Source organism: Rhinopithecus roxellana, chromosome 18, assembly GCF_007565055.1.
Source record: "Rhinopithecus roxellana isolate Shanxi Qingling chromosome 18, ASM756505v1, whole genome shotgun sequence".
Taxonomy (NCBI): domain Eukaryota; kingdom Metazoa; phylum Chordata; class Mammalia; order Primates; family Cercopithecidae; genus Rhinopithecus; species Rhinopithecus roxellana.
In genome coordinates, this window is record NC_044566.1 from 59,364,917 (window position 1) to 59,387,447 (window position 22,531).

The following is a 22,531-nucleotide window of genomic DNA, read 5'->3' on the forward strand; positions in this document are numbered from 1 at the left end:
TTCGAGTCTGTGGTATATAGAAGATGATTCCTTTGATGTCTTTTGTGTATGTCATAGATCAAAAGCTTTTCCACAGAAAAGCAGAATGGAGTGTTTTGTTTGTGCTTCCAAACCATAATGGAAGAACAAGTTCACTAGATAAGTTCATTTTATAAGTAACAGGCAATCCTTCCCTAAACAAACCTGTTACAGAGCCGCCAAATGTGCAATATCAACCTTTTTTTTTTCACTTCACACCCGCTCTTAGGTAGACATGCTAACACATGTGGAATGGACCAAAGAGACAAGTTGAGTACCTGCCAAAGATGGTCTCAGACGAGATGATCAGCTTCTAACTCAGCATTGCCTGGTATATCTGACACTAATGAATGTGTAGTCAAAGGGTACATAGGAGATGGTTGAAAATGAGGAGAGTCATTGAACGTATTTCAGCCAGTGAGTGACGTGAGAAAAAGTAGAGAAATAGAACTGCTTTCAACGTAAAGCTTTAGAAGTGGTAGTGAAACCAATTAGGAGGCTGAGGCCTGACTCTCAGTAAACAATGAAAAGAGACTGAACGAGGGCCAAAGGAGAGGCAAGACTTCAAAGACATCATAGAGATATAATTGACAGGATTTGGTGACCAATGAATATAGATTGTGAAGGAGTAGAGCCTCAAGATGACATTTTCTAGTTTGGGTGGCCCATTGGTGATGCTCTTAGTCAAGACAAGACAGTAAATCGGAGAAACAGGTTTTGAAAAGAATGCAAAATGTGACTCTGGGCCTCAGATGAGATGCCTAGGCTGGAGACAGAGGACTGGGTATCATTCGAGTCTAATTTATGTTAAGATTCTTCAGTAAGGCCATGGAGAGTAAAAAAGGATGGACCTCAGTCTGAATTCTAACAAAAAAAAATTAATAGTTAAGGGGCAAGTACTGCTTGGTGGCAGGAAGGAGTTAGTATCCAGAAAGATGAGATAATTCATAATCTTGAATGTCAAGGATGAAAAGAATTTCAAGGAATGATGGGTACTAATTAGTGACTATTGCTATTAATAGGTCTTTGCTAAAAAGAAGCCATTGAATTTCATGGTTAGAAATTCATTGGTCAAAACTGGAAACAAGCCTGGCACGGTGGCTCACGCCTGTAATCCCAGCACTTTGGGAGGCTGAGGCAGGTGGATCACGAGGTCAGGAGTTCAAGACCATCCTGGCCAACATGGTGAAACCCAATCTCTATTAAAAATACAAAAATTAGCTGGTGTGGTGGTATGCACCTGTAGTCCCAGCTACTCAGGAGGCTGAGGCAGGAGAATTGCTTGAGCCTGGGATGCAGAGGTTGCAGTGAGCTGAGATCGCACCATTGCACTCCAGCCTGGGCAACAGACTGAGACTCCGTCTCAAAAAAGAAAAACAAAAAACAAAGAAACAACTGGAACACCCCAAATGTCCATCAACAAGAGAACAGGTAACCCAATTGTGTATCTTCATACCATGGAATACTGCTCAGCAACTAAGCTGAATGGTTTATGCAAAACATGAGTCAATCTCACAAACATTGTGTTGAATGAAAAAACAGCCACTCAAAAAATACGTGCTATATGATTCTACTTACACAATGACCAAGAAGAAGCAAAACTAATCTATGGATGATAGAAGTCAGAAAGAGGAGCTGGGCACAGGGACTCATGCCTATAATCCCAAGTGCTTTGGAAGATTGAGGCAGGAGAATCACTTGAGACCAGGAGTTTGAGACCAGCCTAGGCAACATAGCATGACCCTGTCTCTACAAAATATATATATATATATATATATATATATATATATATAAATTAGGAAGGCATGGTAGCAGACACCTGTAGTCCTAGCTACTCAGGAAGCTCAGGCAGGAGTTTCCCTTGAGCCCAGGAGTTTGAGGCTGCAGTGAGCTATGATCATGCCAGTGCACTCCAACCTGGGCAACAGAGTGAGATCCTACTCTAAAAAAGAAAGAAGGAGAGAGACAGAAAGAAAGTCTAAAAAAGAGAAGGAAGGGGAGGCAGAAAAGAAAGAAAGAGAGAAAGAGAAAGAGAGAAAGAAAGAAAAAAGGAAAGAAGGAAGGAAGGAAGGAGGGAAGGAAGAAAGGAAGGAAAGAAGAAAAAGATTATTAAAAGAATATATATCTAATTGCTTATATTTTCTCACTGGCAATGGTGGCTAGGTCATCTGTTGAGAGACTGAGTCTTTTTGGTGATCTGAGATTGGGAACGACCAGAGGAGAAAAAAATGAAAGAAATGCTGGGTAACATCTTCTAGAGTCCAGCTGAGGGTGAAAATCGAAATGTATTTATTAGCACAGGCTGCCATGATGGAACACCATGACCGAGTGGCTTAAACAACAGAAATGTATTTTCTCACAGTTCTAGAGGCTGAAAAGTTCAAGATCAAGGTACTGGCAGGGTTTGGCTCCTGGTAAGGGTCCTGTGACCTGTAGATTTCTGCCTTCTCACTGTGTCCTCACATGCACAGAGAGAGAGGGAGCTCTCTGGTATCTCTTCTTATAAGTATACTAATCATCTAGGATCAGAGCTCCTCCCTGGTGACCTCCTGTACCCTTAATCACTTCTTTACTACAAATCAATCACGTTGGGCATTCACATATGTGAATGGAGGGCTTCAACATACATGTTTTGGAGCGGCATAGTTAGCCGATAGCATGTGTATGTGAGATATTTTCCACCTATACCCAACCGCCTGAGATCAGGAGAGAAGACACATGGTTGGGTCAATCCATATTTGGAGGTTAACAGGATAGACTTGATGCAAGGTCAAGGTGGCAAACGATTTGAGGGGATAGTGAAAGTTGGCTAAAATGATTGGCCATGGATTCCAGTAACAGTGGAAAGAGAAGCCAGAAAAGGGCTGGGTTTAGATTAGGGAAAAGGCAGGGATTGGTAGGCTTGGTGGTAGAGTCCTCGCAGGTCAGGAGGCTGGAGCACAAATGGGAACTATTTTAGAGCATATCTTCTGTGGGTGCAGTACTGTTGTGGGACATAATTGGTTGTTCCCGCAATTTCAACTTTACTGGAAATAAAGGAGGATTATCAAACTGGAGAGATTTAAATTCATTAGTGAAAGTAATCATCACATTTTTCTTTCATTTTAGAAGACTAAATACATTGAACAAGTGTGCCTCAATGAAACTTGATGTGAACTTCCAAAGGAAAAAGGTAGGTGCCCACACCTTAATAAGAATGTGGCTATGCCAGTGAATACCAGGAGTTTGAGACCAATCTGAGCAACATAGTGAGACCCCTGTGTCTACAAAAAAATAATAATAATAAATTAGCTGGGCACAGTGGCTTGTGCCTGTAGTACCAGCTATCGAGAGGCTGAGTTGGGGGCATTGCTTGTACCCAGAAGGTTGAGGCTGCAGTGAGCCATGATCGTGCCGCTGCCCTTCAGTCTAGGTGACAGAGTGAGACCATGTCTCCAAAAACTAAAAAGCAACACGAACCTAAGCAAAATTTTGAAATGCCTGACCATCCATGTGTATTCTCCATATCCCATTTCATCATAACCACCTAAATAAGTCTATTATAAACTAAGGCTGAAATCTATTTGTTTTACCATTTCATTTTGCTTTCTTTTTTTTGTTAGAGGGTTTGCGTAAAGATGTAAAATATCCCAATGCTTTATGGTGATCTTTCAGAAATGTCCGTTGTAAATGTCAACCCCTTATTAGACTCAAATGCTTCACAGCAATGAGTAGATTAAAAGTTCAGAAAGGATCTGGGGGTCCATGGCCACTGACCTCTGGCTCATTTTTTCCAGTCGTGTTTTATTTCATGCACGTGTCAAGATGCCTCCACTATCAGGCAGATTCAGTTGGTAATGTATGAGGGGGCCTGGGGACAGTGTGACAAGATCCTGAGCCCTGGCTCATCTTTCATTGTTCTCCCCACCATGCACTTTTCTCTAGCCACAAAGAATTCGGTTCAGTTTGAAAAGTCACTAAGCTTCCTCCCCATCACAAGACTTGCCATGTGCTGCTTCCTCTTTATGGGTAAGACTAGAGATTTGAGTTTTGAAATAAAGCTGTACTTTATTGAATATGTACTGTTTTTCTAGGAGCTAGATTATGTACTTACCACACATTATCTCATTTAATCCATCGAGATGGGGCTTCTCTGTTTTCTATATTAGGAAGGTAAATCTTGAACAGGCTGGGTCATTGCCCACGGTCTTGCAGCTAGCGGCGGAGCAGGATTTCTACCTCGAGGATGTCTGACCAAGGCTCCTAGCCACCATGCTGTACAACCTCTCTTTTTCACTGAATTGATTCTTTTTAGAAAATTCAGAATTAGGATCCTTAACTACTTTTTTCATTTAACATCTCCTCTATGTAGCAACTCAAGCCTCCATATATTTTGAAGGATCAGAGAAAACATCTTTGAATTAAAAGAAAGTGTTCTTGGCCAGTCGCGGTGGCTCACACCTGTAATCCCAGCACTTTGGGAGGCTAAGGTGGGTGGATCATCTGAGGTCAGGAGTTCGAGACCAGCCTGACCAACATGGTGAAACCCCATCTCTACTAAAAATACAAAAATTAGCTGGGTATGGTGGCACGTGCTTATAGTCCCTGCTACTCGGGAGGCTGAGGCAGGAGAATCACTGGAACCTGCAAAGCGGAGATTGCAGTCAGCTGAGATCGTGCCACTGCACTCCAGCCTGGGCAACAGAGAGAGACTCTGCCTCAAAAAAAAAAAAGAAAGAAAGAAAGAGAGAGAGAAAGAAAGAAGTTTTTATCCTGCTCTACACAGAAATCATTAAAGCCAAAGGATTTTAAGTTACTCCTTAGTAACCTAATCTTTAAAAATAACTTTAATCTGAATATGTGCTCTAAAATAACACCAAAAAGAAAAAAAAAATCAAATGAATTTTGGTGGACCTCACCTTAAAAACAATTTGGGATTTGAGCTGGGAACCAAAGATTTAAGCTAAGGAGGTAAAACAGTGAAAAACAATATCCAGAGAAATATTAAAATATGAGCAGTTTGTCCAGGCCAAAGACAAATTAAAAATGTGGGAATAAACCTCCCAACAGCTGTCTAACTGAATAGACCCCTTGAGAAGCATACATACTATTTGAAGCATGAGGGTCAGTTGTTGTTTTGATTGGAACACATGGTTCCTATTAAACTGAACACAGCTATGCCTGTGTGTCTAAAGTGTGGGTCCTCAAATGACTGGTCTATACAGCTGCCTATACCGGCCATTAGCTGCACTGCATCACAAAAGAAAATGCCAAAAACTAATGACATGAGTTGTTTTCCACACAGTGGAGTGATTGGATTTTTACCCTGTCACCAGCTTTTCAAAACCCACAGGCGAGATGGGCTTGAATAACATTTGTTTGGCTCTTTGTGCATTACCTTCACAAAAGCTCCTCTGTAAATTGGTCACTTTGGTATTCTGACCTTAATGTCGTCTTTATATTGGATCTAGTGGCACACACCCTTAAAGCCCCTACTTAGCTATAGGCCTCAGAATGCAAGCACTTGAATAAAATATTGCTTTTCACATTGTAAATTAGAGAGTCATGGCCTGAATTTTCAAATAAATAATGCTGACATGTGGTCTCCACCTACTTATGAATCTCAGTAATGACCAGAATCTGGGGCCAGATTGAAGCAACCAGATTGAAGTAACCACTCAGGAGACACTGTATTGTGACACCCGTTTCTGTGATCTTCCTCTTACACAAGGCATAGGCTTTATTTAATCCTTTATGTTACTGTGGAAAAAAAAAAAAATGAATAGGAGCTAAGACTAGGCCAGATGATCACAAATAGAAAAGGAAACTTGAGAATCGAGCACCCCGTGAAAAGCTTCAGCCAACTTCAGAATTTATTTATTTGGAAGAAAAATAAGACAGCAGCATTTCCTCTAGGTATGTCCCCATGTTAAGCCATCCAAGAAATAGAAATAGAATCCTCACCTCCAATCTGCAGAGTCCCAGACTTATTTAATTCTGTAGAAAGTCATCCCCAAGTAGCTAAACTGTCTGGAGTCACAGTCATTCTCCCTTGGGGCTGCTGGACCTATGAAAGGGTTGCAGGTGCTGGCCCAGCAGTTTGTGGGGTTAGCAAAAACTGACGCTGGGCTTCCTCCCCACCAGGCACTATTCCTTGTCCTTAAGTCCGTGTCACAGATGCAGAAACTGAAGGGCTTGGTGCTTGCCCAAAGCCACACAGAAGTAGCAGAGGCAGGACTTGAATCCAGGTAATCTGGCACCTGACTGCCCCTCCTCACCCTTCAGAGATATTCAGAGACAAACTGGAGCCTGGGTGAGCCTCTAACCCTTGGCCTGAGACCTGCAAGGATCTCATGTTTCCTCAGCAGTACATTCAGTTCACTGTGTGGATTGTTTTTATAAGAGGCATGGTTCTTGCCATCTGTACTAAAGTCCACAATTTATTTATTGTCTTCATGGCAATTGTGTTTAATCTTGTAGATTTTGGTGGGCTGACACAAGGAAGAAAGTGAAAAGTCCACAAGTAGGTGATGATGATGAAGGCTTTTTCATGCCTGGTTTGCCACACACTTTCCTTATACATGAAATGCCACTTCCAAAGCACCGGGAGAAATGGCATCACCCCTACCCTCCCACAATACAGTTTCTAACTGTTTTGCAGAAGAGAAAAGGGATCCTTTAAGGATTCGATATGACCTTCCCTGCCTCTGTAAGAGTCAGGTGGAGGAGTATTCTCTATTTTAGCTGCACACCTCACTGGAAGACTAACAACCCAGCCCCAAGAGCATTTCAGGAGAAAGAACACCAGCACTTCTGCCGCCTGCGGCTCTGGCTCTCCACTCCCACGGCCTTCCCAGCAGCCCATTCCTGCTTCTAACAGGCAGGCCCGGCCACGTAGCTCCAGTTAACGTCTAAATTTCTATGTGACTATGGATGAGTTGCCTTTTGCAGCTGTGGATTTATGTGGGTTCCTGTTTCCAGTGTAAAGATATGGCCAAATTCCATCTTTTAAAAAAAGCCCTTCTTTATGGAATGTCTGGTTGGCATCTGTCCCTGAGGAATATATAATTTCAGTGAAGAATGTTCTCATTTTTAGAAAAAAACAAAAACCAAACAGCAGAGATTCATCTAAATTAAAAACACCAAGGCACACACAAAGTAGCTTTTCTCAGGAAAATGTTTCTTCCCCATTATTACCTACAAAATTTGCGCTTGCTCCATGATGACATTGAAATCCCCTGATTAACGTGTTTATGTGATTCGGCTTCTATTCAAAGTAAAAGCCAGAGACTGAAGACTCCAATTAGGCTGTTTATTAAATGAGGAAAGAGAAGGACACGTATCCACATGGGACTCTTACCTTTCCTCTTTTACCTAGGAATATGTCTCAAGAGAGAAACAGCAGGTTCCAAAGAAGGTTCTGGTTGAAGTTATAGTTTTAATAAGGCTCTCTGAAATCATGACCAAAGGTGGAAAGCAACACAGAAACCATGACTAATTGCCACCTTGCAGCCAGCACCTCCTGGCCTGGATGCCATCGGCATTTCAGAGGCACTGCCGCTGTTGACAAGGGGCCCGGCCCCCACCCCCCACCCCCATATTTCCCACTCCCTTGCACACCCCTGCATCTCCTACCAAATGAGACACCTCCTGGCAACTCCAAAGAATAGTCAGATGAGAGAAAGTCCATCATTCACTTGGCTGGAGAGTATTAACAGCCTTGAACTGCAGATAATTACATGCGAATGTCCTAAAAACTGTAGGGTCTTTGAGTTGGAAGGATCTTTGGTCTTATTTTCTAACCTCCCACTCACTCACTGCGATTTGCTTCTTAGAGCATCCCTCTCCCTCACAATTTGCTGAGCCACTGTTTATTATAAGCTTCTCAACATGATGAGCTCTTCACATGGCAAGGCAATTTATTTTATTCTACAGACTAGAAAGGCCTTCCATATGATAAGCTAGGAGCTGATTCCTTCTAAACTGGCCCATCTGATCCTAGCTTTTTTCCCTGGTGAAGCACAGAATATGGATTTCCTCATTCACTCAGTAGCCCTTTAGCTCTGACCTCCAGAACAGGAATCAGCACACTGCCACTCCTGCTTTCATAAATAAAGTTTTATTGGATCAATGGCTATGCCCATCATTTCACAACAATGGCAGAGCTGAGTAGGTGAGAGAGAGAGACCTTATGGCCCATACACCTAAAATATTTATGATATGGCCCTATACAGAAAATGTTTTCAGACCTTTGCTCAATCTAGAACAGTTTCTCAACTGTCAGTGGTGAATGACTGGTTTTCTTATTTTATTTTTTCCAGTCTGCCACAGACCAAGATACTTTTGTAAAATTCAATACAAATGAATTATTAGAAATATTAATTTTAACAAATTATAGAAAATACAGTCTTAATGTTTTATTATTAGGCTCAACTGATACAAAGGTGCATACCGATAAATATAATCAAAACAAATATAACAAGAAATAATGATGCAGGATTTTTCTCAGCCCTACTTCACCAGCTGGAAACTTCTGTGCCTGGCAGGAGCCTCTGCTTCTTTGTTCCTGTCACCCCGCTCTGTGGCCTGTGGCTCCCTGGCTGACCCAGCCCTGCCACTGCTTCTTGGCACCAGCGACAGGAAGGCTACAGCTTACAGCCCCTTTCGACCTCACTGTCAGTGGGTCTCAGGTTCTTGTCCCACATCAAAGAAGAATGAGGTTATGCTGACAATTAACGAGTGAGGAGGGTGGAGAAGAATTGTATTGAGTGACACAACAGCTCTCAGTGGAGAGGGGATGCAAGAGTGGTCCCGAAGTCAGGTGGTTTTCTCCCCTAATGTGGCTGGGTCTGGGCTTTTATAGGCTCAGAATGGGGGAGTGCCTGCTGATTGGTTTGTGAGTGTGCAAAACTAAAAGAAAGACACCAATCAAAGGTGGGCATGACAGTGTAAAAAACCAATTCGGGAAAGGTAGTATATGTAAAATAGATGAAGGGTGAGGATCAATCAGAGGAAAGCATGCCAAATGGGAAGAAAGGTTCTCAATCCAGTCTGTGGATTTGTAGCTTGGCTTTCAGCCTTCAAACTGTGTTTGACTTGAGGTCACAGATGGGGTTTCACCAGGAAGTTGCCCCTATTTGCCTAGGCATTTGACTGCCTCCTGCTGCTATCAATAGAAAAGAATTACAAAAACTGTTCAGATTTTTATTGAAAGTGTGCATATATGGCCGGGCGCGGTGGCTCAAGCCTGTAATCCCAGCACTTTGGGAGGCCGAGACGGGCGGATCACGAGGTCAGGAGATCGAGACCATCCTGACTAACACAGTGAAACCCCGTCTCTACTAAAAATACAAAAAAAAAACTAGCCGGGCGAGGTGGCGGGCGCCTGTAGTCCCAGCTACTCGGGAGGCTGAGGCGGGAGAATGGCGCAAACCCGGGAGGCGGAGCTTGCAGTGAGCTGAGATCCGGCCACTGCACTCCAGTCCGGGCGACAGAGCGAGACTTCGCCTCAAAAAAAAAAAAAAAAAGAAAGTGTGCATATATGTGATTAATACAAAGAATCACAATTGTGCTTATACGATTTGTTGTTCATCTGTCATAACTGAACAAAAAGTTTACTTTAAAACAGAAATCCCTCAAATTAAATGCCTATATGCACACTTTGAAGAAACACTTTGACTGCAAATGTATAAGATATATATATATATATATATTTTTTTTTTTTTTTTTTTTTTTTTTTTTTGAGGTAGAGTCTCACTCCGTCACCCAGGCTAGAGTGCAGTGGCGTGAACTTGGCTCACTGCAACCTCTGCCTCCAGGGTTCAAGTGATCTTCTGCCTCAGCCTCCCTAGTAGCTGTGATTACAGGTATGCACCACACCAGGCTAATTTCTGTATTTTTAGTAGTGATGGGTTTCACCATGTTGGTCAGGCTGGTCTCAAACTCCTGATCTCAGGTGATCCGCTCACCTCGGCCTTCCAAAGTGCTGGGATTACAGGCGTGAGCCACCACGCCTGGCCATAAAATTTTTAATGTGACAGGAAGTTTCTTCTTTGTTGTCTAAGTTAAGTGGGATTGATAACAATGCTACTCATGGGTAATAATGTATATCTAAAATTCTTTTGTTTGGGTACCAGTCATCGTAGGGAAACCAGTGAAGAAAGGTTTTTTAAGCCAAGTTAAAAGTTTAGGGTATTCCTTTTCACTTACAACTTTAGGGTATTCTGTTCACCTTTTATTCAAAATGATGTAAGTGATGCTATATTTCCAAAATTTACCTTCAGTTCTTCATCTCTAGCCAATTCTTATAAAGTTATAAATGTAAATTACCTGTGAAACAATGGATTCTGTATATTATACACTTTGGGTTATGGTAAGCACACTAACCTTGAATTGGCACTGTAAATCAGATCGACCACACACCAGCAGCATGCAGCTGTCACTCATAGGACTCACCGTTTGAATTTTACTACACCCCAACTGGTCTCTACCCTGTTTACTAAGACAAATCCACTGATTGTTAGCTCAGATAGCACAGACTTTTCAAATAGTGACAAATGGTTTTAATGCTTACTCTAAATTTCTGTGTCTACCTCATTAAAGACCAAGTTTGGGGACCGGCAGCCCCCTGACCACACTCTGAGTAGCACCATCTAGAGTTCCTCATTTCTAAATCAAGCTATTAGTTCTTTCAATTATCCAACCCAGGAGGTTGTGGTTTTTAGATCTTTGGCCATACTGATTACTCTTCTCTAGAAATGTACCCCTTAAAATGTGGGGTGCTTAAAGAGAACCCATTGTTCCTGATATATGTGACCAGTGCAGAATGCAGTGGGCACTGACCTTTTGAGTCTTGGGATCTGTGCTCTGGTCATGCATCCTAAGGTTGGTGTCTTTGTTCAGTAGCCACATTACATGGTTAAGTCACATTAAGCTTACATCTACCAGAGCTCTCAAGTCTATTAATAACAGGAAGGGCTGTTGAACTATGTTCTTTTTATCCTGCACATCCTGTAGTTGATTTTTGAAGTTACAGTCATTTTATTTGACTTTTATGAAATTTTATCTTATTAACAGATCATCCTTCACTTGTTAAGCTCTATACACGTCTCAATATTGCTATTCTCTAACAATAATAACTAATTTCATCTATCACTTTAGGGTTTATATGGTGTTTTCACATATAGTCCCATTTGGTTCTGTTGACAAATCATGCTAGACGTGCATTATTATTGTTTTCATTTTATAGCAGAAAACTGAGTCTCAAAGAACCCTTAACAAATAGCCTTACACCATCTTTACAGTTTTACAACATGAGTTCCGGCCCATTCAAGTTACTCTTAAAATGGTCATAACCTTGAGACATGCTTCCTTCAGTTATTTACAGTCTTTTAGTCACATGCTGTGGAGGAGTTACTCAACCAGTTACTAACAAAACTCTCTGTAGCAAGCTCATCCAACCCATGGCTCGTGGGCTATTTGCGGCCCAGGACGGCTTTGGATGTGCCCCAACGCAAATTCATAAACTTTCTTGAAACATTATGAGTTTTTTTTTTTTTTTTTTTTTTTTTTTTTTGCCATTTTTTAAAGCTTATCAGCTATCATTAGTGTGAGTGTGTTTTATGTGTGGCCCAAGACAATTCTTCTTCCAGTATGACCCAAAGAAGCCAAAAGATTGGACACCCCTGTGTAGCATCTAGCTAGTGAGCCATATTGTCCACAACATGAGAACCTTTTTTTAGTTGTCTTGCTGAAATTCTGATGTTCCATGTCCCTGGTACGTCCATGGTTTCTGAGACAGGAGAATTAAGTTACTTTGATGTATCCTTTTCTTTACAAACACATCTGACTTCCTAGAGATTTCCATTTTGCATTTCTAAATAATCACAAGCTATTCATTGTTAACCTCAAAAAAATTATCAAACAGATGAAATCTGATAATCTCTTTTAAACAATCAGTGCACTTCCATAAATACCACTGGAGAATCTGAAATGTGCCTGATGCTCTGCTGGGTCCTGAGTGTGTAAAAAAACCTTAAACTCTACTGCAGTGTGTGTTTTTCATACTGCAGATCATGGCCCCTTGGTAGGTTGTCAAGTGAATTTGGTGGATCACAAACAACATTTAAAAAAATAAAACAGACTAAACTAGACTAAAAAGTATCAGAATACAAACAAACAAGGATAATTACTTAAGTATAACATTTTTTTTGCTTTAATATAGTCTGTATGCGTGCCCTGAGTTGTAATGGAAAATATATTTTTTGTTGTGTGTCATTATCAAATAGTTTGAAATATCCCTCATTAGTGGAAGACACAGACACAGCCATTTCATTACCCTTGGGGACATACCATGGTCATTGTAGGCACAGGGTGCCGAAGAAGAATGGTTGTTTTTTTCTTTGTTGCATTTTGTTTTCTATTGCTTTTGTTTTTGTTTGTTTGCTTTGGTTCAAACAACCTGAATACTGCAAAATTTCCCTGAGCTGTTTTACCTTTTTCCCAGGAGTTTGCCACTTTTTCACATGCCTTAGTTGGGCTGCACATATTTTCCTTTTGGCCAAAGTGAGTATAATAAGCTCTTAGAGACCAGCAAACGGGGCCAGGCTTACCCTTCCCAGGCCACAGTGCCCAGCTTGGCATGTGTTCTTAACCTAAATAAAGGAGTCCCTATCCAACTAGTATGTGGTGTGCTGGCATCATAACCAGATTTGAGAGAGGTAGTAGGGGCCAACACTAAATGTTGTAGTTTCTGTTTTAAAATATCTATATTTTCTTTAAAGTCGTATCTTTTTTTTTTTTTTTGTCTTCTCAAAAACTGTCTGCTAAAAGGGCTTTTTCACATTCCTTATTTAATATCAACTTCTCACTAGCTTCCTAAAATGCAATACAAAAATCCAGTAAGTTCAACATTCAGTCTATCATGGTATCTTGTGTATAAATGACCCTCATATGTCAGTTTTTATTATATCAATCACAGGAATAGAGGGAGTAGAAAGTACTAGTAGGAAAATATATTTTGAATCATCATTCTGGAGTCTTGCCCTTTTTCCACTTGTACAATTACAACTTTCTAAACTCTTTCATCGAGCTTTATGCAAGTTTTTAAAACTCAAAGCTAATTTTTCACTGTGATCTCAATGCTATAGAATTCTTTTTTGTTTCTTTTTGTTTCCTTTTTTTAAGAGACAGAGTCTTGATATGTTGCCCAGGCTGGACTCAAACTCCTGGACTCAAAAGACCCTTCCACCTCAGACTCCCAAGTAGCTGAGATTTTAGGCGTGAGCCACTGTATTAGTCCATTTTTCACACTGCTGATGAAGACATTACCTGAGACTGGGCAATTTATAAGTAAAAAGAGGTTTAATGGACTCCCAGGTTCATGTAGGCAGGCCTCACAATCATGGTGGAAGGCGAAAGGTACATCTTACATGGCAGCAGACAAGAGAGAATGAGAGCTGAGCAAAAGGGGTTTCCCCTTATAAAACCATCAGATCTCATGAAACTTATTCACTACCACAAGAGCAGTATGGGGAAAACCACCCCCACGATTCAATTATCTCCCACCAAGTCCCTCCCACAACACATCAACACATGGGAATTATGGGAGCTACAACTCAAGATTAGATTTTGGTGGGAACACGACCAAACCCTATCAACCACCGCACCTGACTTCTAAGCCATAGAATTCTTTTCTGTACCTTGGCTTTGTTATTGCTTTCACTTTAAACTTGAATATTCAAGTTTGCCATTTAGTCAAACCTACACAGAAACTAGATTTTGAAGGAATAAACAAAAACAGGAAGATCCCCACAATGATTAACTGTGCATCTGCTTAGGTTTCCTTAAAAACAACACACTGCAAGGTTAAAGGGAGCTAAGGTGGATGCCAGATACGTAAGAAGATTGACAAGCAATTGAACTAATATTGAAAGATACAAATAAGCAAATACCTCTCAGTGAGGGACTGCTGAATGCACTAGCATCCTTAATCCCTTCAGCAAACCTATGAGGCAAGACCCACTTCAATCTCATATTATAAGCAGCAGAAACTTGCTTGAAGCGAATACCTCTCAGTGAGGAACTGCTGAATGCACTACCTTCTTTAATCCCTTCAGCAATCTTCAGCAAACCTATGAGGCAAGACCCACTTCAATCTCACAAGTAGCAGAAACTTACTTTAGAGAGGGTAAGTAGCTTGTGGACAGTCACCTAGCTCTGAACTGGTATCACTGATACTTGGAACCAGGTCTTAAAACTGAACACCCAAGTGGAATAAAATAAATGTAATTCAGTTCACACAAAAAAAGCAATTATTATGTCCTTGGCATTGGAGGGGCCATACATATGAATAAATATGTTTATATGAATAATGAAACAGAGAAACACAGGTCCTGCTCTTTTTTTTTTTTTTTTTTTTGCTGACGCTGTGGTGCAGTGGTGCCATCACGGCTCGCTGCAGCGGGCCTGGCTCTTGATGACTTTACCTGTAACAACTGAGAGTGGAGGCTCTCAAGCAGAAGGCTTCTAAGCTTAAAAAAAAAAAAAAAATGATTCAATTTGGACTACACTGTGGAAAGCTATTTAGATGGGAAAGATGCTGGAGACCGGGCTTCTCCCACATTTTTACTGTAACAGATCCAGAGAGAGGTGGCAAAGGCCTACGCTAAGAGAATGAGAGTGAAATTACGCATGAGGGAACAAATTTGAAAATCAGTTCAGAATTAGGTCTTGGTGATGTGCTTGGTGAGGATGAAGCAGGATCCGATTCAGTTTGTTTCAAAAGGAAGTGGTAAGCCTGAGGTCAAGGTCTGTGCTGGGCCCAAGGCTATGCAGAGCTAAACTAGGCCATCTCTGGCCTCAGGGAATGCAGATGCTCCTCTCTCAGGGACTGCAAATTCAGGCTGAAACCAGACACCTAGAGTCAATGTGTGAGGCACAGAGTGTAAGACAGTGCCAAGCCAGGGGGACCCATTGCAGCCACACCACAGAGGTGTGCGTCCTGCCCACGGCATTCTGACTCGGAGTTGCTTCAACAGAAAAAGACTGCTCACGCAGAGGAGCCGGATTGGATCACAAATAGTGATCTCCAGAATGCCTCCCTCATCCCTACTTAAAGAAATTCAGTGGGTCATTTTGCTGTTACCTTATCCAGGGAATACACGATAAGAATCAAGTGCAGAGGACTAAAATAAGGAGTGTTAGCTTGGAGATATACTGACGTTGAGATTCAGAAGAGGCAAGCTGGAAATATGGTCCCTGGGGCTCAGTGAAGAGGTTTCTGGAAAGAAGTAAGTGCCTTTTATGGCACAGTTGAGTTCCTTTGTGAAAAAGAAGACTGCAGGTGCTTTATATTTAGACTGTCTAGTCTGATGTAATTATACCCTCTTTATAATCAGTCAGGGAAAGCTTCTTAGAGAGGAAGGAAGGAAGCATTCAAAACCTCTTTGAAAATGGGAAGGAAGAAAGCTTGGCAAGTTGAGAAGAATCCTCTGGCCACTGGGAGGAAGGGTATGTACAAGACAGTGCAAGTGGTGGAAGGACAGCTTAGAGGTGCCCAAGAAGCTCACACCTGTGCATGGGAGGACAGAGGGAAGGGAGGTGGAGGACCGCCCAGGGCTGCCCTCAGCGCACCCAGAGTTCCTGCCTCAGCCACACTGTCTGCTAATGAGCATTTTCCTTGGTGTTCTGCAGGGTGACGACTCCGATGAGGAAGATCTTTGTATCAGCAACAAATGGACTTTCCAAAGAACCAGTCGCAGGTGGTCTCGTGTGGATGACCTCTACACGCTGCTCCCTCGAGGAGACAGAAGTGGGTCACTGGGAGGCACGGGGATGAGGAACACGACCAGCAGTGAGAGCGTCCTCACAGACCTGAGCGAGCCTGAGGTCTGTTCCATTCACAGCGAAAGCAGTGGAGGCAGCGACAGCCGCAGCCAGCTGGGCCAGTGCTGTGCAGACAGCCCGGTCATGCTGGATGCCCCACTGGTCAGCAGCAGCCTCCCGCAGTCCCCCAGAGACGTCCTCAACCACCCCTTCCACCCCAAGAATGAGAGGCCCACAAGGGCTAGGGCCAAATCATTTTTGAAACGCATGGAAACACTCCGAGGGAAAGGAGCCCACGGGAGACACAAGGGGTCAGGGCGGACAGGTGGCCTGGTGATCAGCGGGCCCATGTTGCAGCAGGAGCCAGAGTCCTTTAAGGCCATGCAATGCATCCAAATACCAAATGGAGATCTCCAGAATTCGCCGCCATCTGCCTGCAGAAAAGGGCTCCCGTGCTCCGGCAAGTCAAGTGGCGAGAGCAGCCCATCGGAGCACAGCAGCAGCGGCGTCAGCACACCCTGCCTGAAGGAACGCAAGTGCCACGAGGCCAACAAGCGTGGGGGCATGTACTTGGAGGACCTGGATGTGCTGGCAGGGACAGCACTGCAGGATGCAGGGGACCAAAGCCGCATGCATGAGTTTCACTCCCAAGAGAATTTGGTGGTGCATATTCCCAAGGATCACAAACCAGGAACATTCCCCAAGGCACTTTCTATTGAAAGCCTGTCTCCTACAGATAGTAGCAATGGGGTTAACTGGAGGACTGGTAGCATCTCCCTGGGCAGAGAGCAGGTCCCTGGTGCCAGGGAGCCCCGGCTCGTGGCGTCCTGCCACAGAGCCAGCCGAGTCAGTATCTATGACAATGTCCCTGGCTCTCATCTGTATGCCAGCACAGGAGATCTTTTGGACTTGGAGAAAGATGACCTTTTCCCTCACTTGGATGACATTCTGCAGCATGTCAATGGTCTCCAGGAGGTAGTGGATGACTGGTCCAAAGATGTCTTACCTGAACTGCAAACTCACGATACGTTGGTTGGCGAGCCTGGCTTATCCCCCTTTCCGTCTCCTAATCAGATCACCTTAGATTTTGAAGGTAACTCTGTCTCAGAAGGTCGGACGACACCCAGTGATGTGGAAAGAGATGTAACATCTCTTAATGAATCTGAGCCTCCTGGGGTCAGAGACAGGAGGGATTCCGGTGTAGGGGCCTCTCTGACCAGGCCAAACAGGTAGGTGGCATGCATTTGTGAAATGATTTTTTGTCCATTTCATAGTAATTGTGTTCTGTTTATTTCTTTAACAAACATATGCAGAGTACTTACTAAATGCCTGACTATGTTCTAAGTGATGTATGTGATTAGGAATTCTTTGAACAGAAGTATGACTTCTGCAGAGGTATCATGGTGATTGAATCCATGTTAACTCATATTTATTTGTGTTTATCTTTTATTTTGATCTTAGTTTTATCCAAAAATATTTTGAGCTTCTTATATGCAAAGCGTTATACTGGTCACCACATGCAGGGAATCCTGGCTAACCAAGACCCAGTTCCTAGGCTCCGACTCTTCCCCTGACCTTCCTGTGATACATTCATCAAAATGTCTCTCCCCCAAATTTTACACTTTTTTTGCTCCTATAAGAAATTTCTGAGGTCTAAGATGTGTACTCTGTAAGTCTGTTTTTGCTTGAAAGTGCCAATTACAAAGTACGTAAAAGCTGACTTACAAAGACCGTTTCAGAAGCACCCTAGAAAAATGGCCCTGGGAGGTCCAAACTGGTAGAAACAAGACCACTGTGTGTGCTGCTGGGTTTCTGGTTGAGACAGGGGTATATCGTGGGGCTCAGTGATGTGTCACCATCTTTACCTCTCATCTTCAGGCTCCATCTCAATACTGAGCAAGAGTTAGAGTGTAGACACATGGAAGACAATGAGAAAATTTTCTGCAGCCCTAGACATTCGATAACTCTATCCCTTTCTCTCGCTCTGTCTCTCTCTCTCTCTCTCTCTCTCTGTTTCTTGCTCCCTATCTCTATTTCTCTTTGTCTATATCGCTCTACCTGTCTGTCCTCTCTGTCTATATTGCTCTATCTGTCTTCCCTCTCTCTGTCTCTGTCTCTTGCTCTATCTCTGTCTGTATCTTTCTCTCTCTGTCTCTCCATCCTCTGCCTGTCTCTATTTTTCTGTCTCATCTCTCCATCTCTCCATCTACGTCTCTCTCTCTCTTTTCTATCTGTCTGCTCTCTCTGCTTCTGTCTATATATCCCTGTCTCCGTCTCTTTCCTCTCTTTCTGTTTCTCTCTCTTTCTCTCTCACACACACACACACTCACACACACTGTCTCAGCTGCTCTCAACATGAACAAATTTGGAATAAAAAAACCTAGTATTTCCTCCATCACTAGTTTAAACCCCTAATGAAACAGATAATAAGACTTTTTCCAGGCTTATCCAAATTGGAAAAATCATGTCCTGTGTTTGTTCTGCACACTTGTGTCTTCTGTTCCATTTGCATTGAGATTCTCTTCACTTGGACGCTATCTTGATTAGCTTCATGTACATTGGTGATGTCCCGTGTTTCCCGCTACCAAGTCCACTTTGTGACTGGCTTCTGTGATGGTCTCTCTGGTAAAGGCGACTCCGATGGAACAGTTTCCAGCTGTCTCACCAGCCCCGGCCAGCCCCAGCATCACCCCACATCAGCAGCCAGACGGCCAGCCAGCTGAGCCTGCTCCAGCGCTTCTCGCTGCTTCGCCTCACAGCCATCATGGAGAAGCACTCCATGTCCAACAAGCACGGCTGGACATGGTGCGTAGCACTTTCACCTAGGAGGGGATCCTTGGCTCTAGAGCTAAGTGGGTGATTGCAAAAGCTTCCACGTTTACTTTGTGAATTCTGAAAAACCCATTCATTGCCTTCACTGATGATCTCCTGGACGTAAGGCATGAGCTCTGCCGTAGCCTCCATGTGACAGAGCCCACAGGAAACATTGCTCTATTTGTAGCTCTCAGTTGGTTTCCAGGGAAGGCAGTCAGGCTCCAAGAAAGGAAAAAAAGACAAGTAAAGGGTGATTAATTGTGAACAGAGGAAATAAAAATAAACTTGCCATAAAATAATCCTGGCAGTTAGCACAGAAACAGCTGTCACTTGTACCTTCTGGCCTGATGCAAAGCTTACCACTTAGAGCCTTGATTCATTCAAAGAGCATTTAGTTCTTCAAATACATTTCTGCTTTTATTTCATTGGCAAATAAAAACAAGAATATGCAGTAAACCTTGTAATAAGGAATTGACAGAAGCGTATGTTAGAACTTGAATGTGGGCCTATTATAGATGATTTGGTGGATTTGAAAAAATACAAAATGTATCAGTAATTGTTCTATGTTTTATAATGCATATTAAAAAATGGTGTGTTTATAAAATATTTTAGAAGGTTATAAATTCATGGCCAAATCAATATATGCTTGTGTATTAAAATGTCCTTTAAAAACTGCAGCTGGCTCTAGAAAAGTAAGGATAGAGCCAAGAAATATTGTTCTTCTTTTCTCCCTTCCTTTTCCTCCGGCCCCAGCCATATTTCTTCTTCCTCTTGTAATTTTTAAATCTGTTTTGTTTTGTTGGGGACTTTTAAGTGTTCAGCACTTGAGAGATGAGTCTATCACAATTAAATTGGAAAGTTGTCCACTTGACCTGAAAACAGAGCTACAAATACATTCTGGTAACGTGACTCATGCTGTTTAGTAGTTAGAGATAGCATGCAGGCAAGGGCCACACAGAGCACGGCCGTGTCCTGTGATTAATGCAGAGAGAATGCTGAATTCGCCCGGCGTCTGTTGGGTATTCCAACAAAAGCTTGGCTTCCCTCATGCTTGCTTCCAGAGCCTCTCCCCACAGTGTGCCCCAGGAGGCTTGCATGACCTGGTTTCTGTAAATTCTAGGTCAGTTCCAAAGTTCATGAAGAGGATGAAAGTTCCCGACTACAAAGACAAGGCTGTCTTTGGCGTTCCTCTCATAGTCCACGTCCAAAGAACGGGACAGCCCCTGCCTCAAAGTATTCAGCAAGCACTGAGATATCTACGCAACAACTGCCTCGATCAGGTAGGGCTGTAACCCCCCTGCTCCTGCCCCACCACCTCCAACCATGGGATTAGATTGATGGGATGTCAGACTGAGTCAGATCTGCCCAGTATCAGGCAAGACATGCCTCACCAAAAATAAAAGGCATTGTGACCTTTATGTGGTAATATTGAATTTGAACAAGCCACATCCTATTTGAGGATGTTTCCTCATTGGCAACTTAAATGATGACCTGGAGTGACTGCAGAAAGTTGATGTTAATAGTTTGTTCCTGTGATGTCTAATTTGCAATCCTTAAAAACTGGAGTTAAGCTATGTACTGCATTTCCTTTGTAACTATTATTTCAATGCCACCATTGATTTCACAGTGTTCTTTTATCCCTGTTATATTGTTTTGGAAAAAGAATTAGGCTTTTCATGCCTCCTTGTATTAATTCTTTTTTTTTTTTTCCTTTGAAGCAGCATCGTGACCAGGAAAACTTAAAGACAGATTTATTTACATCTTTTAAAAATGTACAAGTAAAATATGAACAAAAGTATCGCTAAGTCAAATATCCCCTCATTTTATAGAGCTGATTCAAAGCTCAAGCTAAACAAAATATTCAAAGATAATTTTCTGCCTCCGGGACTTCTGGGGCCCACCATCATGGTGGACTGTGATTAAATCCAGAGTGCAGTCCGTCCTGTAGTTTACAAAACAAAGCCTTTGCTCCTCCAAATTAACACCCATTAGCTTCTTAGACATTCTGTCCAAAATAAAAGTTGTGTTCTTAATTGATAAATTGCAACCCTGAATAGTGGGTATATTTCCAGGCAGCTATTCTGTATAGTCTGTGTTCATCATACTTTTTGATGCCATGCAGAGAATCTGTACCAACCTAAGATGATTGTACTTTTTACTGATTTACCCTGCACCTTGGGCTCAGTGGGCAGGAATGAGCTCAGCTACATGAACTCAAAGATCTTGGCTAGTGATGCTTGTAGAGACTCCAATACTGAGACCACACTTAGAATCAGGCTGGTCTCAGGGTGAACCAGAAATCAATTTTCACTACAGAAAAATAGAATTAACTTCTTCGTTTGAAGTTGTCTTTGACTGAACTGAATGTGTGATGCTCTTTGTCCCTCCTCACTTTTCATTTAGAAACTCTGCACATAATATTTTTCCATATTTGGATGTCATCGTGGAGGGTGGGATGGCTGCTGTCGTTGTTGTGATGATGGCCGTTTAGTTTTGAGAAATGGCCTTAATAGCTTGCCTCTTATTCCCCAGCAATAAGGGTGACAGGCTCCTTTGCTAGGGTCCTCTTCTTTGGCAGATGGCCCAACATGAATTGACTTGTGAATCACGTTCCAATAGAGTCAGCCAATTAATCTGGTCACTTAAGCATACATTTTAATTTATTTTTAATCTTAGAGGTTTTACTAAGACTACACATTATTCATAGTTAATGTCCTAAAGGTGTTTTACTGAGAGAAGTTTTTAAAGAGGTGGGCTCTGGTGAATATTTGAGAAAGCCCACTCTGGTCTCTATTCCAATGCTAAAAGCATTGCAACCTTGTCATTTGGCATAGAACTTTGTGGCCTCAATTGTACATTTGTTGTTGGTTTGTGGGTATAGACCCAAGATGGTATTTTGTTAAGACACATGTTTTTCCAAGCATCTCACTTTCTGTAAGGGTATATATCAAACTCACCTCCCTCTTGGTGCTCTTAGAGACTGTGGCTTTGCCCTTTTCCAAGCACAGAGAAGATTTTGCTCCAAGAGCATGGCCAGCTAATGCTTATCAACAAAAGCTCTGTTAAGAGAAAACAGCGTTCAGGACTGCCTGAAGGAAGTGCGACCTAACTGTGGCACCAGTTCAGTAAAAATAACCTCTCTTGAGTGCCTGGCATGTTTCAAGCAATTTTATTATGTGTTCTGCATTAATTGCCTCATTGAGTCCCACATCCACCCTTGAATGGTGTTATCCCGGGTTCATGATGGTGGAACCAACACTTGCTTGCAAGTCTGACTCCAGAGTCCAAGTTCCTAACCACTGCACTGCGGCTGCTTATTATAATGGCTTTTCCCCCGTGGACTTCGGGGTGATGCCATCTCTAGCATTGAGGAGTGACCCTATACAACTCATTGATGAATGAATTCACTGTCAAGATTTTGTAGTCGATGTTGGTCGTTAAGTCACGTAATGTGCTTTCTGTGAGAAGGGGAGAAAAACCTTTTCTCTCTGGCTGCAGCATCTGAAAGCATTGTGTTTCTTTTGGACAACTGACCTGGTTTTTAATACTGTGGACACCAAACTCATTCATTTGGGTGTGTTTTCCTCACTGTATTGGCTGCTAGAAAGCCTGGAGCCAAATATGTGTTCTGTCTGTAGTAAAATCTATATAATTTTTGGCATTAATTTTATGCATCAGTCTTATTCCTAGTTTCCTCCACCCTTTTCTCTTTGTTTTCCTTTTGCTGTAATTTTCTTATGTTTTATCTTTAATTTAATTGTATCTTATTATATTTTATAGATTACTGTAAGCCCCCTTAAATTTTTTCTTGAACAAGAGTGGCTATAAATAAATGAAATGTAATTCCACTATTCCATTCAGCGCTGAGTCGTTAGTGTAGGCAATAAACCATTCC

At 42.3% G+C, this 22,531-nt stretch overlaps 1 protein-coding gene across 7 annotated transcripts in view; it reads left to right on the forward strand.

Moving 5' to 3' along the window:
- The window catches only part of STARD13 (StAR related lipid transfer domain containing 13), a 346,341-nt gene that overhangs the window by 302,309 nt on the left and 21,501 nt on the right, over window positions 1-22,531 (forward strand). For all 7 annotated transcript variants that reach the window (XM_030922317.1, XM_030922316.1, XM_030922314.1 and 4 more), the window contains exons 4-7: window positions 3,127-3,190; window positions 15,691-17,051; window positions 18,454-18,627; window positions 19,757-19,916. In XM_030922317.1, the coding sequence (XP_030778177.1) occupies window positions 3,158-3,190; window positions 15,691-17,051; window positions 18,454-18,627; window positions 19,757-19,916 (1,728 nt within the window). In that variant the 5' untranslated portion in view covers window positions 3,127-3,157. The remainder of the gene's footprint in view (window positions 1-3,126; window positions 3,191-15,690; window positions 17,052-18,453; window positions 18,628-19,756; window positions 19,917-22,531) is intronic.